Source organism: Tachysurus vachellii, chromosome 14, assembly GCF_030014155.1.
Source record: "Tachysurus vachellii isolate PV-2020 chromosome 14, HZAU_Pvac_v1, whole genome shotgun sequence".
NCBI lineage: Eukaryota > Metazoa > Chordata > Actinopteri > Siluriformes > Bagridae > Tachysurus > Tachysurus vachellii.
In genome coordinates this window covers 24104818-24127483 of record NC_083473.1, presented here as the reverse complement: position 1 = coordinate 24127483, position 22666 = coordinate 24104818, and the positions used below count along the sequence as shown (strand labels likewise).

The following is a 22666-nucleotide window of genomic DNA, read 5'->3' as shown; positions in this document are numbered from 1 at the left end:
AGGGTCATTCCTCACTCGGCCCCTCCTCTCTCTGTGTATCACTCACAATCCGGACAGAGCGAGAAGCTGAGAGAGAGAGAGAGAGAGAGAGAAATGGAGAGAGCGAGACAGAGAGAGAGAGAGCGAGAGAGAGAGAGCGAGCAAGAGAGAGAGAGACAGAGCAAGAGAGAGAGAGAGAAGCTGAGAGAGAACGAGAGAGAGTGAGAGAGCGAGATGGAGAGAGAGAGAGAGAGAGAGAGAGAGAGAGAGAGAGAGAGAGAAAGAAATGGAGAAGAGAGAGACAGAGAGAGAGAGAGAGAGAGAGAGAGAGAGAGAGAGAGAGAGAGAGAGAGAGCGAGCAAGAGAGAGAGAGACAGAGCAAGAGAGAGAGAGAAGCTGAGAGAGAGAGTGAGAGAGCGAGATGGAGAGAGAGAGTGAGAGAGCGAGATGGAGAGATAGAGAGAGAGAGAAAGAGAGAGAGAGAGAGAGAGAGAGAGAGAGAGAGTGATGTATATGTGCAGGATGCTGAATAAGAGGACTGTAAAGTCTCTGAGAAGTTTTGAACAAATTTGGGAGTCTGTGTCCCGTAACATATCCTTAGATTTAAACCCTGCTCGAGTAGTAAATCAATCAGACATGAACATGCTTTACAGAATACAAGCAGACCTTCTGCTCTGTTGCACCCAGAGCTTAAAGGAATATTCCTGAGGTCTTTAACCTTAATCTCTAACCACCACATCTGTAGCTCTGGGGTAATTACAGGAGACATGAATTTCAGCTGAGAAAAGAGCAGAGGGTTAAATTAGACTTCTACTGCAAGTGTGTTTGGTGTAAATACAATTTCTGTTGTTTTGATACAGGGAAATATTCAGAACAGTGTTAATTACACCTGTCTTACTGATGGGGTGGATAGAGGGGGTGGATAGAGGGGGTGGATGGGGTGGATAGAGATTAGGTTCAGTAAAACTTTACATTGTTCTTTCGAATGAGACCTGTCCCAAAACCAGGGGAAAAGAAATGCGCGTGTGTGTTTGCGTTTGTGTGTTTGTGCGCGTGTTGTGTGTGTGTGTGTTTGTGCACGCGTGTATGTGTGTGTGTTTGCATGTGTTTGTGTGTGTGTGTGTGAGAGAGAGAGAGAGAGAGAGAGGGAGAAGAAAGAGAGAGAAGGGCTCTAATGACTTCACAGGCCATTAGTCTCTCTGTGTGCTCTGTCACACCTCATTATCCACACACACACACACACACACACACACACACACACACACACACACACACACACACACACACACACACTACTAGAGCAGCAGGCTGGAACACAAAAATTCACACAGCTACAAACCCAAGTCTCCCCCTCTGATGTAAGTGTGTGAGATGGAGAGGTCATGAGGTCGTGTGTAGTCAGATTCTCTAATGGAGTTTGTAATCACAATACTGTACATTTTAGCCTGTGTATTTGTTACCTTGCAGTGTTTTTATCCTTTCGTGTATCTACACTTCCACCCTTGCTGCGAGTTTCACTTTAATAGGGCTGAGGAGATTGAACTCACTAGTGAATCGGCCCAGCGAGCGCACTACTCTTACATCAATTGCTTTAAGTGCAAGGGCCATTTTATTACCGCCTTTTAAACATGCCTTAGCAATTTCTGACAAACAACAAATATCTAAAGTTAATCCATCAAGAAACTATAAACAAATGAACAGGGAGGGTGGAATTCATGACTCGTGTGGCCATGGAGCGTGATTATTTGTGTGTTCTGGTGCTGCGTGTACTCCCAGCCCTGCCCTGAGCTACACGGCATCCATTAAGCGCTTCTGTAAACAGTGGGCCCTGGTGGACTCGGCAGCATGCGCTTTTAAAAAATATGATCTTTTCTGCGGCGTTTGGCGCGACCTTCCACAGCCCAGCGGGGTAATGTAATCATGGGCAGGCGAGCACGCCTGTCAGAGCCATGTAAACTGGATAATAAATGCAGGCAACATTAACATGTCTAATGCTTCTTCAGCTCATAGACAACCGGCTGCACACTCGCTGTAGTGTGATACTCTCCAATAGATGACTGTGTGTGTGTGTATAATGCACGGTTAATAAAAAGGCTATAAATGGTCAATGCTAGGTTTTAATTTTAAAATAAATATAAGTAATACTTTGTTTATCCGATTATTCAGTAAAGGAAGTTTAATACTGTTGTCTTTTAACTGTAATGAATATATTCTTACATGTAAAGCTTTGTCACGTATACCGAGACTCATCAGGAACCATAACCAGGTAACTGCATTATCATTATGATGCATAACAACATAAGTGTTAAAGGTCCATATTTGTAAGGTACTTTGTGATGGTGCTGCTGAACTGCTTTGATGCTCCTCTGATGTCACATTGCTAGCACAGTGAACTACAGTGAATTTCAAACATAAGGGATCTTGGCAAGGTTTTGCTGTTAGCTCCTAAAACCATAAGGGCATGAGTTTGTTTCCTCCACACTATTTTCCAGCAGCATTCAACTTATTAATGAATCCATTAGATGTGGAGATGTGGAATGCAACCAGTGCTGGATTCACATCCAGAATACTGTAATACAACACGGTTATTTAATGTAGATTAGATGGTGTTGATGAAGGACGGTGGAGGAGCGAAGGTTAAATCACGCTAACACCGATGTGTACAGAAGGGCTTTGTGGGTGATACAGGAAACGGCTGTAACACACCAACGTGTCAGACGAAAAAATTATAGTTCATTATCAAAGAAATCTTGGATATTATTGATGAAGTTGTTCAGGAGATGTTTGTCTTTTTAAGGTCACCAGAGAAGAAGTGCTCAGATTAACATTGTTGGGTTTTTGGTTTAAATGTCAAGGCATTTAGTTTTAAAAGCCTATGTAAAGAAACAAAATTTTCTTTTTTTTTTATTTTGGCTGAATGTAGATGACAGAAGGGACAAATAAAAATAATATTAAATAAATAATTTTCAACGTTTATATAAGTTTTGTTTTTAACAATATATGTTATGGTAAGTATGGTGTTTGTAATATATGTAACCAATCAGCATCAAGCACTGCTCCAAGCCGTGTGTGTGTCTGTCTTTGTGTGTGTGTGTGTGTGTGTGTGTCTGTGTGTGTGTGTCTGTGTGTGTGTGTGTGTGTTTTTGTGTGTGTGTTTGTGTTTGTGTGTGTGTCTGTGTTTATGTGTGTGTGTCTGTGTGTTTGGTGTGTGTTTTTGTGTGTGTGTGTTTGTGTGTGTGTGTGTGTTTTTGTGTGTGTGTCTGTGTTTGTGTGTGTGTCTGTCTTTGTGTGTGTTTGGTGTGTGTTTGTGTGTGTGTGTGTCTGTGTTTGTGTGTGTGTGTGTGTTTGTGTGTTTGGTGTGTGTTTGTGTGTGTGTGTGTCTGTGTTTGTGTGTGTGTCTGTGTTTGTGTGTGTGTGTTTGTGTGTGTTTGGTGTGTGTGTGTGTGCGTGTGTGTGTGTGTGTGTGCATTTCTGAAAAATACTGGGCCTTTTTGTTATCGTTCATAAGCACCCCCCCCCCCACACACACACACACACACACACACTCAGTCCTGTGTGCATTGTGCATGTTCTGATCGTCACCTTTCAGTGTCATTGTGTTGCAGAACGTTGAGTGTGAGAGCTCTACCTCGTCCTCCAGCACTGTTCACACATCATATTCAAATCTAATTATACAGAATCTCTCTTTCCGTCTCTCCTGATTGTGTGTGCAGTGTCGTGCTCGGTATGATGGAGAGTAGGCGGCAGAGGTGAGGGTGTAATTGTGAGGTAAAGGCGGAGCTTTGACAGTGATTACTGCCGTTAATTGGAGGGAAGGGGCGGCTAGAGGTGGGAGGTTTACCATCAAGCTGAGGCAGTTTTAATGAGTTTGTTTAGGGGGTGAATGAAGACTAGGACGCAGAGTGAGACAGCAAACAAATCTCTGTGCTTCATTTTTCTACCCTGATGAGGTGATGGCTGAGGCCCATAAAAACACTAATGAATCTAGTATCACAGACGTTGGTTTATCACTGTTGCTTATGTGACACACACATGCCCGTCACTCTCTGGCTTCTCCAGACCTCACTTCAAACTCTTTCTGTGATGTAGCTGAGATATTAGTTTCTCAGATTTACATTTCTGCACTGTAATAAGGCCGAGGTCGACCTGCCCCTCCTTGGGCCATGAATGGTAATGTGGTGAGGTGTGGTGAGGGATGGAGTAAGGAGAGGTCACTGTGAGCCTGAGGGGACAGAGAGAACAGGGGTAAGGCACACGCTAATGGGCTTTTCCTGCTCTCCACTCAACTCTAAAGAGCCATGAACGTACTGAAAAATCCTATTTATGTTCCCCTTTGTCCAAAGACTCCAATTTACACACTGATGGCATTCAGTGAATTGTGTGTGTGTGTGTGTGTGTGTGTGTGTGTGTTATTGTGGGATTGCAGAAGAATAAATGTCTGCTGTTTGTAATGTTGTCCCAAAGCCCATGAATAAATATTCTGCAGGACCAGAAGCAGTACAGACATGTAATAAAAAACAAAGAAAGGAACAATAGGTTATAATGTCTTATTAGCATCTCGTAACTAATGATGATATCTAAGGTATGCTCAAAAAAGATAATATAACATTTACATTTATGGCATTTGGAAGATATCCTTATCCAGAAAGTGCTTTGAAGTCTCTATCAATGAAAACATCACCACTGGTTCACTAAGTTACAGTCTTAGGGTCCCATCAGCCTAAAAATCTTCACATAAAACAAACAGGGAAAATAAGAGTTAGTTGAAGATCTTCATCTTCCCATCTTCATCTTCGTCGTTTGAAGACAGTCAGTGACTCAGCTGTTCGGACATCTAGAGGAAGTTCATCCCACCACCTCGGTGCAGAACAGAAACGAGTCTTGTTGTATACTTACCTCTTACCCTGAGAGATGGTGGGACCAGTGGAGTAGTGCTGTAGATCTGAGGGTGTGAGGTGCAGTGTGAGGAGTGATGAGGGCTTTGAGGTAACAGGAAGATGATCTGGTTCTTGCTTTGTAGGAAAGCGTCAGTGTTTTGAATCTGATGTTCAGCTACAGGAGCCAGTGGAGGAGAGCAGCAGGGTGGTGATGTGGAGAACTTAGACAGGCTAAAAACAAGCCATGCAGCTGCATTCTGGATCATTTGCAGAAGACAAATTGTGTTCATAGGTAGACCTGACAGAGAGAGCTGCAGAAGTCCAGTCTCCAAATGACAAGAGACTGACCAAGTACCTGAGCAGCCTGTGTGGAGAAAAATGGCCGAATCCTTCTGATGTTGTAGAGAAGAAAAGTACATGAGCATGACACGTTAAAAACATGTGTGGGAAAGGACAGCTTATTACCCTTAGGTTGTGAGCTGTGACTGAAGGAGAGATCAGATGGTCGTGCAGGGATATTGCATGATCTGGACCTGGGGATGAATCACGTGGGATGATCAGCAGTTCAGAATTGCTGTGAACTTCACATTGTATTTCCAGCCTCTACTTTTTACCCAGAACTAACAGGGGCTTACTCACTGGGCATTGGATAAGATGCCCAATGAACATTAAAATCTATTTTTTACTTCATTTTATGGCTCCATATGTTTGTAAGATTTATAGGGATCTTTATCAGGGTGAAGGTCACAGCAAGGTCAAACGTCTTAAATAGTTTTTATCAATAACTGTTTAGGGTTGATGAGGCATACAAATGACTAGACTATATGTTTGCTCCTGGAAGTTTATTACAAAAATCCCCCCTAAAACTATACATTATGCAGCCTAAAAATATTTTGTGCATATTGTGAAATAGCGTTTTTATTTCTTTTTTATTTGACATATTAGACCCTTGTAGCAAATCATCCAAGTTCCTTTTTATTTTCTTCCTTATTTTAACCATCAACCCTCACCTTGGCTTTCTCCTTTTGTCTGTTCTCAGAGCTGTCATACTTCATTATGCTGATCAGAGCTCAGGAACTTTTTACCATCCCAGTCCATTTCTAATAACCTCTAAAGAAGATGATGAAACTTCTGAACAAACTCTTCACATTTCATGTTTCTACACGTGAGTCATGTCAGATGAGGGCTCGTTGAGTTCCAGGGTCGTATCTGATTTGTTCCTGTTAGACTGACAGCGCTCTTATACTCCATTTGTCGTTTTTAAAGAGTACAAACTACCTGATCATTAAACCAGCGGTGATTGTTATTAATGCTGCCGTGAAAGGGCAGATGATGTGCTTTGATATGAGCTGATGAAAGCGTAGAGAGTTCCTCTGGGACTGGCTGTCTGGATCCTGTCTGGATGACGAGGGCCTAGTGGAGGGCCTGGGCTAAACCCATCACACTGTTCATATTCAAGCTGGCTAAAGTCTGGAAGTCCACTTCACTTTACATGACTTGCAACAGCAATGAAAGGGAAAGGGAAAGACTTGAGATGGAAAAAGAGGAAGTCAATTTCTTTATGTTTGGGATTATTAATTTAGAATAAACAGATAAAGAGCAGGAAACTGGGAGCTAAACATATGTACTGATATTCTTTAGATTCATCTTTTGCTTCAGGTTCAAAAATCACACACACACACACACACACACACACACACACACACACACACACACACACACACACACAGCTGTTAGATATGTACTGTAGCTCCTGTCCCGCCTTTAATCTGACTGTTAATAAGAACAAGAATTAGGAACAATCTGAAAGGTTTCTCATGGAACACATTCCTCAGTATTAATAATGCAAAGTGTTTTTAATGAAGAAATACATTTTCTCTCTTGTGCTTAATCTTGGTATTAAGGTGAAGGCCTTTCTATCTAATGGAGGCTATAAAGACACAGAAAGGTCACAGTGCTAATAGACTCATCTCAATTATCAGGGACACTTTGCAAAACCTTTCTACACAAATCACACACTTTTCTCACTCCAGTCCCACCGTATGACACTAAACCTGGAACAGGAAACATATTAGCTTTTCTAATGGAATAATAACATACGGGATTCTCTACGTATTAGTTAGAAAGATCGAGCGGAGGGAATATCTAAGTGTACACAGTACTGCACTCTTACATTAGATATAAAAGCTAATCATGTAAACGAGTAGAGACTGTTAACCGTTTATTACTTTAATTAATGCAGGTAAATAATTAGTTAACGAGATATTCTCTAAGACCACGTTTTTTTCACTCCAACAGTTCGACTCAGAAAGGTAATACTTTAGTCATTTAATCGATATTTGGATGGAAGTAAACCTGACTGGACAGAACTTTGTCTCTGAGATCCCACCAGCATATTATTCTTAACTCGGAGCTTTAGAGAGTGTAATGAATGAGCATTTACTGTGAAATCTGTGTAACGTTTTAGTTTTCATACTTTAGCTGTAAACTGAGTTCAATTCAGCTAAAACATTATGAAGTACAAAAGCAGAAAATACAGTTGATGTGAACAGTTACGTTCGTTCACTATTCCGCGTAATAAAAACAGTAATCCTCGAGAGTGTAAGTGTAACTTAAATCTGATCAGTAAAACAATGGAACAGTATGGGGTCAGAATTGTTTCGTTATTCTGAATAAATACAGTATACTATGATCTACAAATAAATATAAAGAGTTTCACAAATATTTTTTAAATCAACAAATGCACAATAAGCAAATCGGTCTACCGATTGGTCAGCGCCACGAGACCGTTGTCCGATTGGCTGGAGTAGACGGTGGGCGGAGTCCAGCAATTTTTTATTCTTGTGCACGTCTTGACATTAGAAATGTTTCAAATAAACAAATGCACAGAACGCAATCCACAAATGAGGAGGAAGCCATTCACAAATAAATACAATTAAATATATATTTATAAATATTTTTTTTATTTGCAAATCCCATTTTATTTATTTGTGAATTTCATTTCTTTTTGTGAAATGTGTAACATATATTTACCTTTTGCTTATTGTGCATTTGTCGATTTAATAAATAACCTAACCCTAACCCTAACCCTAACCCTTTATATTTATTTGTGGATCATAGTATATTTATTTAGAATAACGAAACAATTCTGACTCCATAGAACAGTGTGTAAAGTAAAATAAAATAAAGTAAAAAGACAAAACAGCACATTTGTTTTCAGTCTGAATTCTGAATAAGTTACTTCATGTATTATAATGAAACGTTACTCAATACGTTCTCGAGCAGCAGACAGACACTTCAGAGAATTCTGCACAACCCTGTGGCTTAACCATGGAGTTAAAACACACACTGAAATGTGATCTCTTCAGAAACTATTGTGTTTAATGTGTAAAGGCTGCATTCAAATACCTCATAACACGCACGTGTGAAAGCGTTAGCGTAGAGGAGAAAGAGATTTAATCAGAAACACCTGCACAAACCCGTACAGTAGATCTCAGTGTTGTCGTTCACGGCGATCGGATTCTGTCGCTTCTGAAAGTTTGCTTTGATTTTTTTCTCGTACAAGCTGAAATGCTGTTTTGTTTTTTTGTTTTTTATCATCGTGGCATTTTAATACCGCTCTCTTAATAAATATACAGTGCTGTAAAAATGCCATTTAAATACAGATTTTGTTATAGAGTTAGATTTTAGAACAGAATTTTCAGTACAGAAAGGTTGCAGTGTGACACAAAGAAGTTTGTATGTCAGAAAAGACAGCGATGTATTTATGTAATACACCACTTTTAATACAGAAACCATGATGAACGTTGTTGGACTTTCTGGATAAATCTGCACATGTACATGAGACTCCTAAAGCTTTATATTTTTCAGGTTGCCACATAAAATACTGTCCTTTATAAATCTTGATCTTTTGTGCCTTTATTAGACTTTGATTTACACTAAATAACCTCATGTTTATGTCTCATACACACAGGGGTTTATATAGTTCTGCTAGTTCAGGGCAGTGAGTGCGGCCTTATAACGAATGACTCTCTTAATTAATTAATCCACACACCTGATCTTAATGAGCTGTGACTCCAGGCTGCGGGAGCTCACGGCTGTAACTAATTAAGTTCATCCACCCAGTTCACAATCGCTTTCACTTCAATGCCACATGCACAACTTCGCCGGCTCGTCTTCTGCTTCTCTGTAGGCTGAGGCACACACAGGCGGATAGAAAGAACATTCGCACTCTTCTTTTGTATTTACACTTTTTTCCTTTGTTTGTTTTTCAGTGATTGTAGATTTGACTTTTATATTGGACTAAAAGTATAGAGCCTTTTGTGGCTCAGTGAGAGGGGGGTGATGTGTATGTGTATATATGTATGCGTTTGTTTGTTTATGAATGTTTGGGTAAAGGAGAAGTAGAGGGGGAGGGAGAGAGAGAGATAAAGAGAGAAAGAGAGAGAGAGAGAGAGAGAGAGAGAGAGAGAGAGCACCCTAGGGGTTGGCACTGAAGGTGACTCCCTTAGCAGTAACCTTGAGAGAAAGGGAGAGGCAGAGGAAGAAAAGACATGGGGAGAGAGAGAGAGAGAGAGAGAGAGAGAGAGAGAGAGAGAAAGTTTATTAAAATGAATTTGAGGAGAGGGGCAGTGGCTGACAGCAGCATAATTAAATGTGGAGTGTCAGCAGTAATGCATGCCGCACGGCAGGAGTGTGTGAGGGCGAGTGTGTAAGTGTGTGAGAAGGCCAGACTTGTCGGCTCAGGGGTCAGCAGGCCAGCAGGAGCAGATAAGGACAAAGCAGTGTCTGGCCCCTGTCTCTGGAGGAGACAGACGTTTGTGTACATGTGTGTGTGTGCATATACTTTGACTATGTAAAGACCGGCTTGTGCTAGAGATAAAAGCTTGCTGATTTTCCTCTCCTTTTGTTCTGTGTGAATTTGCTTTTTAACTGAAAACCGAGACAGCGTCGTGTCAAATACTGAGATCTGAGTGGCTTCGTGCACGGGATTCATTCCTGCGATGCTCAAATGACCAGTAAACTGCAGTCTGTAATTGAAGCCGGGCGAGAGTGCGGATCTTCCCTCTGTCTCTCTGTCTGAGAGGTGAACGAGCTCATGGCTCATTGAGTTCAGGCGTTGATCCATGTGGCCATTGTAGTTTATGTTCCTTGCCCTCCCCTCTCTCTCCTTCAGTCTAATTCTGATTAGGTGCTCACCAATCTTCACCCGTTCAGCACGGTGATTGATCTCGCTGCACGTCCGTCTGGTTAGTGCATCTGTTTATTCCGGTACTTTACTTCTGTGTATGAGCTGGTTTTAAAAAAAAAAAAAAAAAAAAAAAGGTCTTCTGATCAAAAATACAGAATGTACACGTCCCAGGTCTCAGCGGTAATGTTTCAGCCCTCAGCAGGTTCTTATTTATGAGACCGAGGTTGAGGAGGCTGGACATCACCACATTTATTTCATTATCCAATAAGACCTGTATTAGAGGAGACGAGCACTCTTGGCCAAACCTCACACCAGGAAGCTCACAAAATAACAACCTACATACAGTACAGTAGTGTGTGTGTGTGTGTGTGTGTGTGTGTGTGTGTGTGTGTGTGTGTGTGTGTGTGTGTGTGTGGTCGAAGGAAAGACATTTGTGTGAGGGGAAGCAAGTAATATGCATTTAATTCACTTGTTCTTTCTGTCTCTTTGTGGCATGTGGCTGTGTTTTAATATGAATAATAAACAAAAGGTTGAGAGTAAATTCTATCTTAAATTTCGCCTCTGGGCTTTTTGCCCTTGGTTCCCTTTCACCCACTCTAGCTCACTGTATGCAGTCTACTCTAAATGCAAAGCTATTTCCTGTAGAATTGGTTAATCCCACGACAGGCTGGTCTCTGCTCTTTACGGACTGCCCGGACTCGCTGCTAGCCCCCTCATTACTCTCAGGGATAAAAGCGTTAAGCAGCATGACAAGCTCGGCTAGTCACGCAGGATCGCTCTGTCAGAGCAGAGTGCACACTGCTACCGCTCACCCTGCAACAAATAGCAAACCCCAGAGAGAGGGAGCAAATGTGCAAGGGGTCATAACTCAGCCCCACACGCTTCGTTCACTCGTTCCGTTATTACCTTCCCTAGCAAGGTCACACTAATCAACTCAATTACCAGTCCTCTCAGACATTTTCATAATGTTTTCTGCTAGTTGCTCTCCTGTGAAAATGACACAGTCTTGGCAAATTAATATCATTACTATTTGCGCTTAATGGTGCAGCGATACTTTTTTATTTAAGATCGAGTCCTGCCGACGACCTCCAGCGTTACAGGGGGGTGAGGGGGGTGAAGGGGATTTGGGGTTGTAGTGAAGAGAGAAAGTGTAAGCACAAAAAGCCCAAGAAGGTTTAGTGTTTCGATTAAAACTATTAAAATGCACCGGTGTTCATACACGTGTCAAATAATCATATTAATGTGCATTTATTTGTATCCTTATATGGAGACATTAAAATGTCGATAACGTGGACACGGTTTTATCAGTGAACTTACAATCCTGAGCTCAGGTGAAGAGTTTTGCATCTTCTTTGTATGTCCGTGTGACTTTCCTCACGGTTCTCTGGTTTCCTTCCATCCGCCAAGTGGATTAGCTGTAGATAAATTACCCCTGAATTTACATAGTGTCCTGTGATGGATTGGTATAACAGCCAGGGTGTATGTCTGGGATAGTCTTCAGATCCATCGCACGGCTGACCAGGATAAACTGGGTAGTGAAAGTGAATAGTTTTGTGTGTGTGTGTGTGTGTGTGTGTGTGTGTGTGTGTGTGTGTATACATGTATGAATTTTCTGGATGATTAATTAGGTTTATAATTAATAAGATTTAGTTTTCTTTTGTTTGTAGCACACACACACTAACACACACACACACGCACACACACACATTCATGGTCAGTTTGTATTCTTTATTATGATCTTGTGATTATTCACTATTTGGGTATGTAATAGTCTGAAGCAGGATTCTACAAGCAGAGCTCTGTTATACTGAACATCAGTACAGCTGCGATCGGGCCGTGTACTGAGTTTAACATCACGACTGTGAGTGTGATATTGCTTTTATGCAAGAGTTTCAAATAAGAAATTCATTATCGAGTAAGTGACATTTCAGACATGATATGCTTAAATAATTTGTTGATTTTTTTGCTAATGGAAATGGATCCCGAGAAAGTCACGTCCGCCGATGGGCGTCGGCTTGCTGACCGACTCCTGATGATTTGTACGGTCTCATTACAGGTGAAATGGGCTTCCCTTCTTCCTTTACTTCATCTGATGAGCTTTCTTATTTGAAGTCATTAGATTTATTAGTTTACACTGTTTGCTGATGTTGCTAATGTTACTGTAGCAGTGTTATGAGACAGCAGACATGGACAGTGATGCAACCAGTGAAACATCGCAGTTATACACACTCTTGGAGCGACGCTCGTCTGATCGGATTAGTGCATCAGAACTTTCCGAAATGTTGTTTTCAATAATGAGAAATGTTCAATTTAGCACAAAGTGAAATTCTGTTACTGGATTAGATCAGATTCTGTGCTGGGTGCAAACAGTCATTGGTGCAATTTTCACCACCGCACGACTGTGTTACATAACAGACAAATAAAGTCATCGTTCTTTCAACAAGATGCCAGTTAAACTTTTTGTAGTCTGTCAATTCACAAATCTTCATTTCTAAAAGCAGTCAAGTGCAGTGTGTGTTTGTGTGTGTGTGTGCATTATGTGTGTCTGCATGAGTGTGTGTGTGTTTGAATGCGTGTGTGTGTGTATGTGCATTATGCATGTATGTGTATGCATGCCTGTGTGTGTATGTGTCTGGGTGTGTGTGCGTCTACATCCTTTGACAGACTTTTTGCTCTCAGTTTGGAGTCATTAGAGTGATAATGGCTTTATTATAGCAGACACCCCGTGAGCCCCACTAATGAGAGATTTTGGAGTGTGTGTGACTGAAGGAGTTTTTCACGACAGCGATTGTGGTCTCCCAGTATTGGAGCCTTTTGAGACCAATTAGAGTGGCAGGTAGTGTAGAGGAGCTCACACCTGTCTATGGCCTTATTATTCCAGCAGTGTGTACAGGGATAGGCTGATTAACCCAGCAGTGCAGGTTTGGGCTGTGTCGACTGTAGCTAGAATAGACCCTGAGCTACTGTATTAACTCGCTATAACCCCATTATAAAGCCGTCAGAGCCTCTGATTATCTGGTCGAAACCAAAGCCACTCCAGCACCTGGAAATGTCTGTACAGGTGTGTGTGTGTGTGTGTGTGTGTGTGTGTGTGTGTGTGTGTGTGAATAGTTCTCTGCTCATCTCACCTGGCTCTTACTTCAAGGTCACACAATGTTAAATCCTCTTTGCGTCTCTCTTCCTCACAGTGTTACACTATTCTAAGGATTGTCTTTTATTGAGGCTAAAAGCAGGCAGCGAACACCGGAGCAGGCTCCTTTTCTCCGAGACCCCTTTATTCAAGCAGGCCACTCTCATTACTGTGAGCAGAAATGAATAAGGTTAAATAGCTGCAAATTTTTTCCTCCTTGAAAGATCTTTGAGCACGGAATAGCGTACGCCCAATAAACCCACACCCTTCTCATGTTTTATTCAAGCTCTTTTATATTAGAACATGGGGTGCCAGAGCTGCGTTAAAAAGAGCTCTAAGCCGATTTTCACGTTCGGAAAAGCCTTTTTAAATCTCATCCCCATGCACGAATTCTCCTCTTTTTTTACAGCCACCTTTTAATGAATAGATGTCCAATAAGGGCTTTTATTGTCTTAGCATATGTTGCTTTTATTAGGTGAAAATAATTACGTTCTTCGGATCACCTCGGAAGTCCTTCCGGAAGATAAAAATGAGATAGTTTCACAGTGACTGCACAAGTCCTTCTTAGTTGGGTCGTTTTCCCCATGGGTGCTTCATGTCCCAGCACCGGACCCCCACCCCCACCACTCCACCCCCCACACACACATTAACCCCTGCCATTGATTCTTCACCCAATCGTACTCCCACCTCCTCTATTTTGTTCCCCACCTGAAGTGTGAAAGGAGGTGCTTGGCAACTGACACACACTTGATCTTATCACAGAGAAGGTGTGTGTATGTGTATGTGTGTGTGTGTGTGTAGGGTCGGGTTTGACTGATGAATGATTGTCACTTAAACATTGTTTATTCCATCATCCACTGTGGCGGTCAGGTTGTGCAGGTTGTGTCCTTCTTCTATACAACCTGCTACACTTTTTGGGGTCTCTGTTCATTTTAGCACAGAGGGATGGTGTCCCATAACGTCTCTCTATCCTTCTCACCCTCCTCACATTGGGAAAAAAAAGCAGTAGTAATTAGCCTCTGTGGGCAGGATATAAATTTCTTTCCTTTCTGTTCCTTTACTCTCATTGTCCTGATTGTTGTGACGTATTGGCCGCACAACGTTGTCCTTAGGTTGTCGCTAAACTTCTACTCAGACAAATCAGGACCATTAGAAATAAAAACACAGATACAGAATGAGGTTATAAAAGCAGCAGTAGATTCAGTAATAATAGTAGCTCGTGTGTTTATTTTGTCATCACCGTTCTTAGCCGGAGCTTCCGGCCGACGGTGTTCCGTGTCGTGCGTTTTGTGCGGTTCACATGGACATTATTACTCAGCCTTGAGTTAGTGAGAATGGGTTTGTGGGAATGTGGGCCATGTGCACACACTCCACCATCAGTAGTATTAGACTCAGGGGAGAAGGAGAGCCTTTTCCTTTTCCATTCCACACAGTCCTACACCATAATGAAGGCGATTTTAATAGGATTTAATGCGTGATGTGGGGCAGAGTCCTGTACCTCATGGCTCTGTCTAAAGAAGACAAGAGTGTAATGGTGAAGGTCCGTTTAGTGCTACGCCTTTGCACATTGATCATCCCTTCTTCTGTTTCTCTGTTCCATAGAGAGAAAAATGGACAGAGGATGGAGCTGAAGCAGCACCTCTATTTCTCAGATTACACATCTGTATGTAGTCTAAATCTGCACATGTACTTTAACCCATCTTCAAATGAAAGCCATTTTCATGGGATGTGGAAGCTCAGAAGTTGAGGTGTTGAACTACTGCTCGGAAAGTCATGAGTTCAAATCCAGGGCCACCAAACAGCCACTACTGAGCCCCTGAGCAAGGCCTTTAACCTTGAATTGTTCAGCTGTGTAAATGAGATAAATGTTAGTCAGGGTGTCTGCTAAATCTTCCTGTTAGTAACCAAAGCAGAGCCACAATATTGAAACGTATGCGGACGTCTGAACATATGTGCTTGTTAAACATCCCATTCCGAAGGCATTCAGTTACATCAGTCAGGTCAGGTACTGATGTCAGATGAGGAGGTCAGATGGGGTTGAGTGAAGGCTCTGTGCAGGTCCAGTCCTTTAGCTTCAAATCATGTCCCCATGGAGCTCGCATTGAACACATCATCATACGGGAACAAGTTTAGGTCTCTTTCTTCTTGTAAATGGAAATCGTATTACAAAACAGAAAAAAATACGACTAACAATCATGAGGAAGGTTTACATACTGTACAGGGTACAGTGTACGTATGGAGTTTGACTTGGATTGGAATGAAAGCTGAGGAAATGTTCTTGTGCCATTTTAATTCTCAGAAAATCTTGGCTAGTGTTGTGTTTGGCAATATGACAAGATCCTCCTAGTCAACTCTATCACGGGATAGTTAGAGCAGTAATGACAGACTCCGCTGCATGATTGCTCACACTGCATTAGTTGCTCTAACTCACTGCCCAGACAAAGAACCAGTACTTGTCTATTTAGTGGTGTGTGTGTGTGTGTGTGTGCGTGTGCGTGTGTGCATGTGTGTGTGTGTGTGTAAATCCTTTCACTGATGGCTGATTAGGCAGGGAGAAAAAGTGGCAGGGGTGTTTACCCTCTACCCACAATCCTCCTCCCAGCTGACTGGAGCACGCTCAGATGAGCTGTCTGTTCACTGAGAGACGCCACACTGACTGCGAAACTAAACAATAAAGAGAAAGGAAGAAGTGTGTAAACGGCCTACAGCCTGCTTCTTTTGTGCTGTATGGTAATGGAGTTAGTGAAAGTTTTTTCCAACATCACTGAATGTGCGGTTGAACTTTTTTATTTGTTGAAAGCCTGCGTTCTTCTCCACTGTACACTGAAGCGCTGAATACTGAGATGTTAGCAAAATCTGTACTGTTTTTTTTATCGAATAAGTCACATGATGTCTATAATCGGTTCAAACTCCCTGAGATGATTTGAGGAAGAAACCTTGAGAGGAACCAGACTCAGAACCTCATCCTCATTTAGGTGACACTGGACAGGAAATAATGTCAATGTAAATGATGTCCTTTCTACAACAGTTTTGGAAGAAGTGACTCAAAAGGTTATTGTTGTCGAGCCCCATTTGAAGGCCCCTGTGATTGACTCTGGTGATGTCAGGAAGCTTACTGGCTGCCGGAGGTCTATTGTGTCAGGTTTACACAGTGCGCTGGATCCGGGGGGAAGTGATGACACAGCAGATAAAGGAGGTGACTCTAGAGGGAGGTGACGCTGCCCGGAGGTGATGCACTGCCAAGTCGTTGGCACTATTGTGGGCATCATTTACTCACTTTGGTAACGTTGTTAGAAATGCATCAGTGCTGTGTGGAGAGAAGATCTGTGAAATCCCACTGTGACCAGAAGGTGTGTCAGGGTCTTTCTTTACTTTTACAGTGTAAATCAGGGTCAAAAACAACAAGGCAGAGAAGCTCCTGTTACAATGATTATTTATTAAATTTAAAATATCTTTAGCACAGATTAAAAATCAGACACCTCCAACTATCATGATCATCATGAATGAAAAATAAACATTCCTAAAAAACCAGCTCCGTTCGTAGGATACATCTTCGCCTTCATAGAATATTTCATTTGAATAAGAATGTACATTTGGACACACAGGGCTGAGGCAAATCATAACACTTTTGGGGTTCGTATGAAGCCGAGTCTGGCGCGAGCGCGTTGCGCAGCGTACTGCGAGTCGACTTTAAAAGTCGACTAGCAATTTTAGAGTAACATCATTCAAAATATTAAGTGCTCCTTAGAAAATAAAGGAAACAGAATTATAGCTCCCTGTTTATTCTTTCAGCTCTGGCACTTGGGCAATAAAGGAACAGATCTGCCTCCAGTGTTATTAATGTACATAAACTTATGAAACACAACAAATATCGCCGTATTAATAAGAATTCTCTCAATTGAAGCCTTTTTTTTTTAACCTTCATTTGTTTTGTTGTTGCAAGTGTAAAGTTCAGATCCTTCACTGCTTCTCCTTTTTTATTCCTGACTATTTGCCTCAACCCTCCCTTTACAAATGTAAAGACGAGTTTACAAAAACGACACACAATGCGGATGACAGGCAGAGGAAACAACCACTTACAGTACTTAAAAATGTCACAATTTTCCACATTTTTTTATGAGCTAATAACTGTTTCTATTTTTTTTATTCTTTGTTTTTAGCACATGCCACATGAGACTTTGATTATAAAAGTACCTGAAATAATTGCTAGAATATCAGCATGCATAGCTGTTTGGTATCTACATTTATTTACAGAGATCGTGGACATCTTTACATGGGTTAGAAGGTGACCGAGGAGAAAAAAACAAAAACAAAGGTAACCTGTTAGGGACATTACTATTATTAGCAGCTCTGCTACATACAGTAGATACTCGTTCTACACTGGTTACGAAATAAATGCTGGGATACAGATAGAGGCGACTGCTGTAAAGGATCTGTGGCACACAGCACTAAAGGCCTAGTGGGAGGACATGAGTTTACAAATGGATCTACATGAGTCTCAACTACAAACCATCACCCAGTACAAGACTCCCAGGTCTGATGGAGATGATTATTAACTTACATTATAGTACAGTACATACAGCCTTGTTCGGTGTGTGCGTTCAGGGACGTGGAGGTCATTTGCCAGATCAGTTTAAGTATTTAAAGAATAAAAAGAAAAACCTTTACAGTGCCAGGATACTTAAAACCTCTTTTACACGTTTAAAAAAAAAAACAAATACACAAGTCATTCTCGCCATTTATTGCAAAATTAAAGCTGCTCATTTGGATATTTTGCATGAGATTTGGACTGAATAATAAAAAAAAGAAAGAAAATTAGCATCAGCGGAAGACTTGACTGGATTCCACAGGAAAGACTGCAGTCGGCTTTATTGCAAGATCGTACGGCTAAGACGGGAATTTCAAACCGAGGTCTCTCGATAATTTGATATATTTCTGTCTTTATTTTCCATTTTTAACCTTGTTTATAACGGATCTTCGTTTCAGTCGCTTTGGTTTGTTATCAGTATTGCTGCACATGGACCTTAGCGTAATTAAAAGAAACACTGTTTGTGATATTCGGTGCCCATCACGGGCATGCACAGATAAACAAGACATCAAAAACATGTCCACTTTTACACTAAATATACACCGAGCACTTGTTTACTCCTCCTTTATCCCCTTCTCCTTCTCTCTCTCCTGCTCTTTACTAAACAGGGCAGCATGTGATAAATGGCAGCAGTGGGTGGTTTCGCATGTTAATGTGATATCTCATAAAGCTTATCGTCCCAAACGGGTCAGCAAGGTCAAGTGGTGAGGGGTTGAGCATAACAGCAGTAAGATTGCATCCCTCTCATTCTGCCTGACAATGTCATTTCACCTTCTTGCTCACACACACACACACACACACACACACACACACACATGCAGAGTGTCTCACAGACCTTTTGCGCTTCCAGTGCTAAAAGTGTGAGGAAGCACTGTTTGGATTCTGTCACTCTGTGAATCAACGTTAGATTTAATTTAGCAGAGAGACCACTGAGAGGAATCCAGCGCAAATGTAAACAAGGTACGGTGCACCATAAAAGCTCTGTCGCCTCTAGACATGTGCACAGAGCTGTAATTCAGCCGGCGATCACCGCAATAAAGTCGTGTAAGCTGTTCTGTAGCGCTACGCCTGAGCCACAGCGTGAATGTAGATTTGTTGGGACTTAACTGTCCAGATTTTCAATTTTTTTTGGTTAAGTTCAGCTTTGAGGAAGGGTTAAAGCGCTTTAGCTCTGTTTCCTCTTCATCCTGGTGCTTGTTTGGCTACGGGACAGCACTGTATCTAGCACTGAAACCCCATTAGCTGTGGATAATCTCAGCCATGCTAGTCTTTCCCTCGCTTCGATGCAGAACGCATTAGCGCTGCACTCTCTGCTCTCTGTGCTCGAGTCTTGCTCTGTTGTAATCGAGCAGAGGTGAAAACAAGGGCACTGGAAGAGCTCGGTCAGGTCCAGGGACTGTTCTGTATCATTGCCTTAAACTACTTCATCTTTATTTATAATAAGCCTCCGAATGTCAGAGCGATTGTTGTGCTGTTTCTCTATCATTTTACTCATCAGTCTGAGCTTTTAGACGTGAAGTGTAGTTTTTAGAGTCGGATAACTCGAGCTAACTCGGGCTGGATACAGGAAGCTGCTGCCAGATACAGTAGGTGGTGTAAGTAGGAGAGGGTGATATTGAGAAAGGTAATTTATTAACTTCCTCTAACCTCACTGTGCCTCCACACTACAGGCTGACAAATGGCCTTGTGGAGCAGGATGATGGCCTCTTATTACCCACAGCCTCTTTGCTTAATCCAAAAACAAGATTTCCAGGGTGGTTGCACATGCAGTAAAGAGATTGATGAAGTGGCCTTGTCTGTATGACGTGTAAATATTTGGCCGTATGGAGGATGAAGGTGGCTTCGGTACACATACAGGTGTAATATAGACAGCTAGGAAAGATGACGCCGCTGTCAGACGCTAACCTTTACTGAATACAAGTTTTGTTTCTGTTTGAGTGATTTGTGCCAAATGATGGCAACTTTTTTAACTTTCAGGTCTACTGCATTTTCCTCTTGTCCTTTTTTCTATGTTTAAAACTTAAGTTGAAAGAGCTTTCAGCGTATCACCCAAGAAATGTAATTACCAGATGAGTAAATGCTGTCTGGTCCGAGTCTGCATTTTGAACAGTATGGCTGCATGGGCTAGAAAAGATTGAGTGACATTTTATATCCTTTTATATTTCTGCCTTCAAATGTCTATTAACTTATCATTCCAAAAGCAGGTAAGACTCAGAAAGATGCATCCTTTTGATGTCATGTTTATTGACTCGCTAACCAAAGGAATGTGCGACATCTGCGTACTTCAAAAGGTATTCAGGCACACACACACACACACACACACACACACGCACGCACACACGCGCACGCGCACACACACACACAGAAACAGCTCAAGGGGAGGGAAATAAAATTCCTCACAGAATTTTTGGCTACAGCCTTGGCATTCTTCCCATAGTATGTGTGTGTGTGTGTGTGTGTGTGTGTGTGTGTGTGTGTGTGTGTGTGCCTAACCAGCATGCTGTTACAGACTTTACCAGCTTGGGCTACAGCTGTGGATTCGTCTGCTTAAACAAGGCTGAGTCTTTGTGCTGTGTGTGTGTGAGTGTGTGTGTGTGTGAGTGTGTGTGTGAGTGTGTGTGTCTCTGAAGCCAGAACTACGAGTTTCTCTCAATGTTTGCCAGCCGATTGCTCCTAAACATCGGTCGTGGCTTTTTAGAGGTGCACAACACGGCGGTAGATAAAAGAACAGACCCATTTCAAGGCTCCTGCAGAGTTTCATATTAAGCAACAGCGACAGCTTTTTTCCACAAGGAGTGGCATGAAACACAACTGTCCGCTAATTCTGTCTGACATGTTTTTCTTCCCCTCCCTCCATCTTTCCATCACCTCCAAAAACGTCTAAACCTATGGTAGTAAGTCATGTGGAAGAAAAGCTGTGCCTCTGGACTACCGGCTTGTTTTTTTTTTTTGGCATAAATTTATAATGGAGCAATGAACACGGTTCATCGTGCTAATCCAACTGTGACTGACTGAAAGCAAGCAGCAGTAATAAGAAAGGCGAGACACACATTTTATTTTACCTTGGTAGCATTGCCATGAAAATACTTCTGGAAAAAGAACTTTCTGGACAGATAGCGGAAGAGTGAGGAGGAGTGAGTGCCGTCCCAGAGAACTGACTGGTTTCCACTTCACACTGAGTCTCACTCTGTTACTCTATGTGTGTGTGTGTGTGTGTGTGTGTGTGTGTGTGTGTGTGTTTACAGAGTGCTTACAGAGTGAGAAGCAGTTTTTCATTGGACTGTAGTAAAATCCTTTTGACATCAGATGAATGGACAGTTTTTGCAGCCTGCTTGTGTTCTCTGTACAAGATCAAAGCCTCTTATGTATAGTACATATACACATATACTAGGATTCACGTTTCTTCTGCAAAGAGATATAAAGCCAGCCAAATGTTCGTTAATTCCAGCATTTTCCTCCCTGAAATATATAAGAAAAGACGCAGCGTGCAGTGTTTTGTCGGTACGAGACGGTTGCATTCCACCATCATTTATATCCACTCTGTCTTTAAGAAACTTGTATTGGCTCAGGTTCAGGACTAGGATTTCAGGTCAGTCGTTTACATGACAGCATGCAGTGTCTTTTTACGCCATTTATCCTGTGTTCAGTGAAGTCAGAGAGTCTGTATGTACACACACACACACAGCCCTGTCAGTCTGGTCACTGAGGCTGTGGCTAGCCGTCTGTCTAGGTGAACTCCTCTCAGGATCTTATTATGTTTGTCTTTGCTGTTACTTTGTCATTAATCACTCGAGAACCTTCTGTAGGGGTTGTAGATGATCATACCAATGTCTTTTTTTATGTCATCCCTTAAAAATGTCCTTGCTCATGCTCTGTTTTTTATGTTTTGACATCATGGTTTTTGTTTCTGTGTGTTTTTTTTGCAGCAACAAGGTGCAGCCACTACGGTGTACTGTGCTGTGGCTCCGGAGCTGGAAGGCCTGGGTGGGATGTACTTCAACAACTGTTTCCGCTGTTTGCCGTCAGCGCAGGCCCAGGACCCGTCCAGTGCCCTCAGCCTGTGGGAGCTCAGCGAGAGGCTGGTGCAGGAGCGGTCCGGTGGCCCTCAGGCACTGTGACCAGGACATAATCCCTCAGCTCGGCACGGCTTACCATCGCGGCTCAACCGTCACCACAACTGATTGTTTCTTCACCATGCACGAGGAGGGCTGAGATAATAAAGAGCAGAAAAAGGAAAGGGAATTTATAGTAAGCAGGCAGTGCCGGAGACCAAGAGTGCAGTCTGCTAGACTGATGGATGGAAGCAAAGAGAGAGAAAGAGCGAGAGAGATTTGTACTGTTTCTTATTTGCAAGTCCCGGGCCACGTGGGTTTCTCATCTTTCTTCTGTAAGGTGATTGATTAGAGCTACTGCTAGAACACTGTACACGTTTCTCTAATCGACAACTAACACCAAGTTTTCTAGCTAGGGGTGTTGAAAAAGAAAATGTGTGTATTAAAGTGGGTTCTCTTAGTGAACTCAACACAAAATTCATCTAAAATATCAGGACTTAAAATGGTCATTATTGCCCATCCGTCTGTACAAATCAACATGAACGAGTAAATGCTGTACCAAAGGTGCAGAGACGATGAAGAGGAAGCAGACGTACGCTGTCTATTTACATATACAACCACTGAAAAGGACTGGTCTGTATACAGTAGATATGCTGTACATAATATACACAGAGTGCTGTTCTACTTCACATATGTTTCTGAATAATTCTTCTAATTTGTGACTCCATCTGCCCAAAGACTTCAGATACAGTCTACAGTGAACGTTTACAAAATTCTGTTATGTTAATGCTAGTTACAATGAAGCAGCATCTTTAAGGACGACAGGAGGACCAGTGCTGGCTGAAGGGA

At 42.0% G+C, this 22666-nt stretch overlaps 2 protein-coding genes across 2 annotated transcripts in view; one reads left to right on the top strand and one right to left on the bottom strand.

The window, feature by feature from the left end:
• Positions 1-22666, top strand: part of wwox (WW domain containing oxidoreductase) — a 161863-nt gene that overhangs the window by 138816 nt on the left and 381 nt on the right. Inside the window, exon 9 of the mRNA XM_060886687.1 lies at positions 21692-22666. This exon is cut by the window's right edge and continues 381 nt beyond it. Within this exon, the coding sequence (XP_060742670.1) occupies positions 21692-21883 (192 nt within the window). The 3' untranslated portion in view covers positions 21884-22666. The remainder of the gene's footprint in view (positions 1-21691) is intronic.
• mafb (MAF bZIP transcription factor b) overlaps positions 16596-22666 on the bottom strand; it is a 69872-nt gene continuing 63801 nt past the window's right edge. Inside the window, exon 3 of the mRNA XM_060886691.1 lies at positions 16596-22666. This exon is cut by the window's right edge and continues 321 nt beyond it. The gene's annotated coding sequence lies outside the window, so the exon portion shown is untranslated.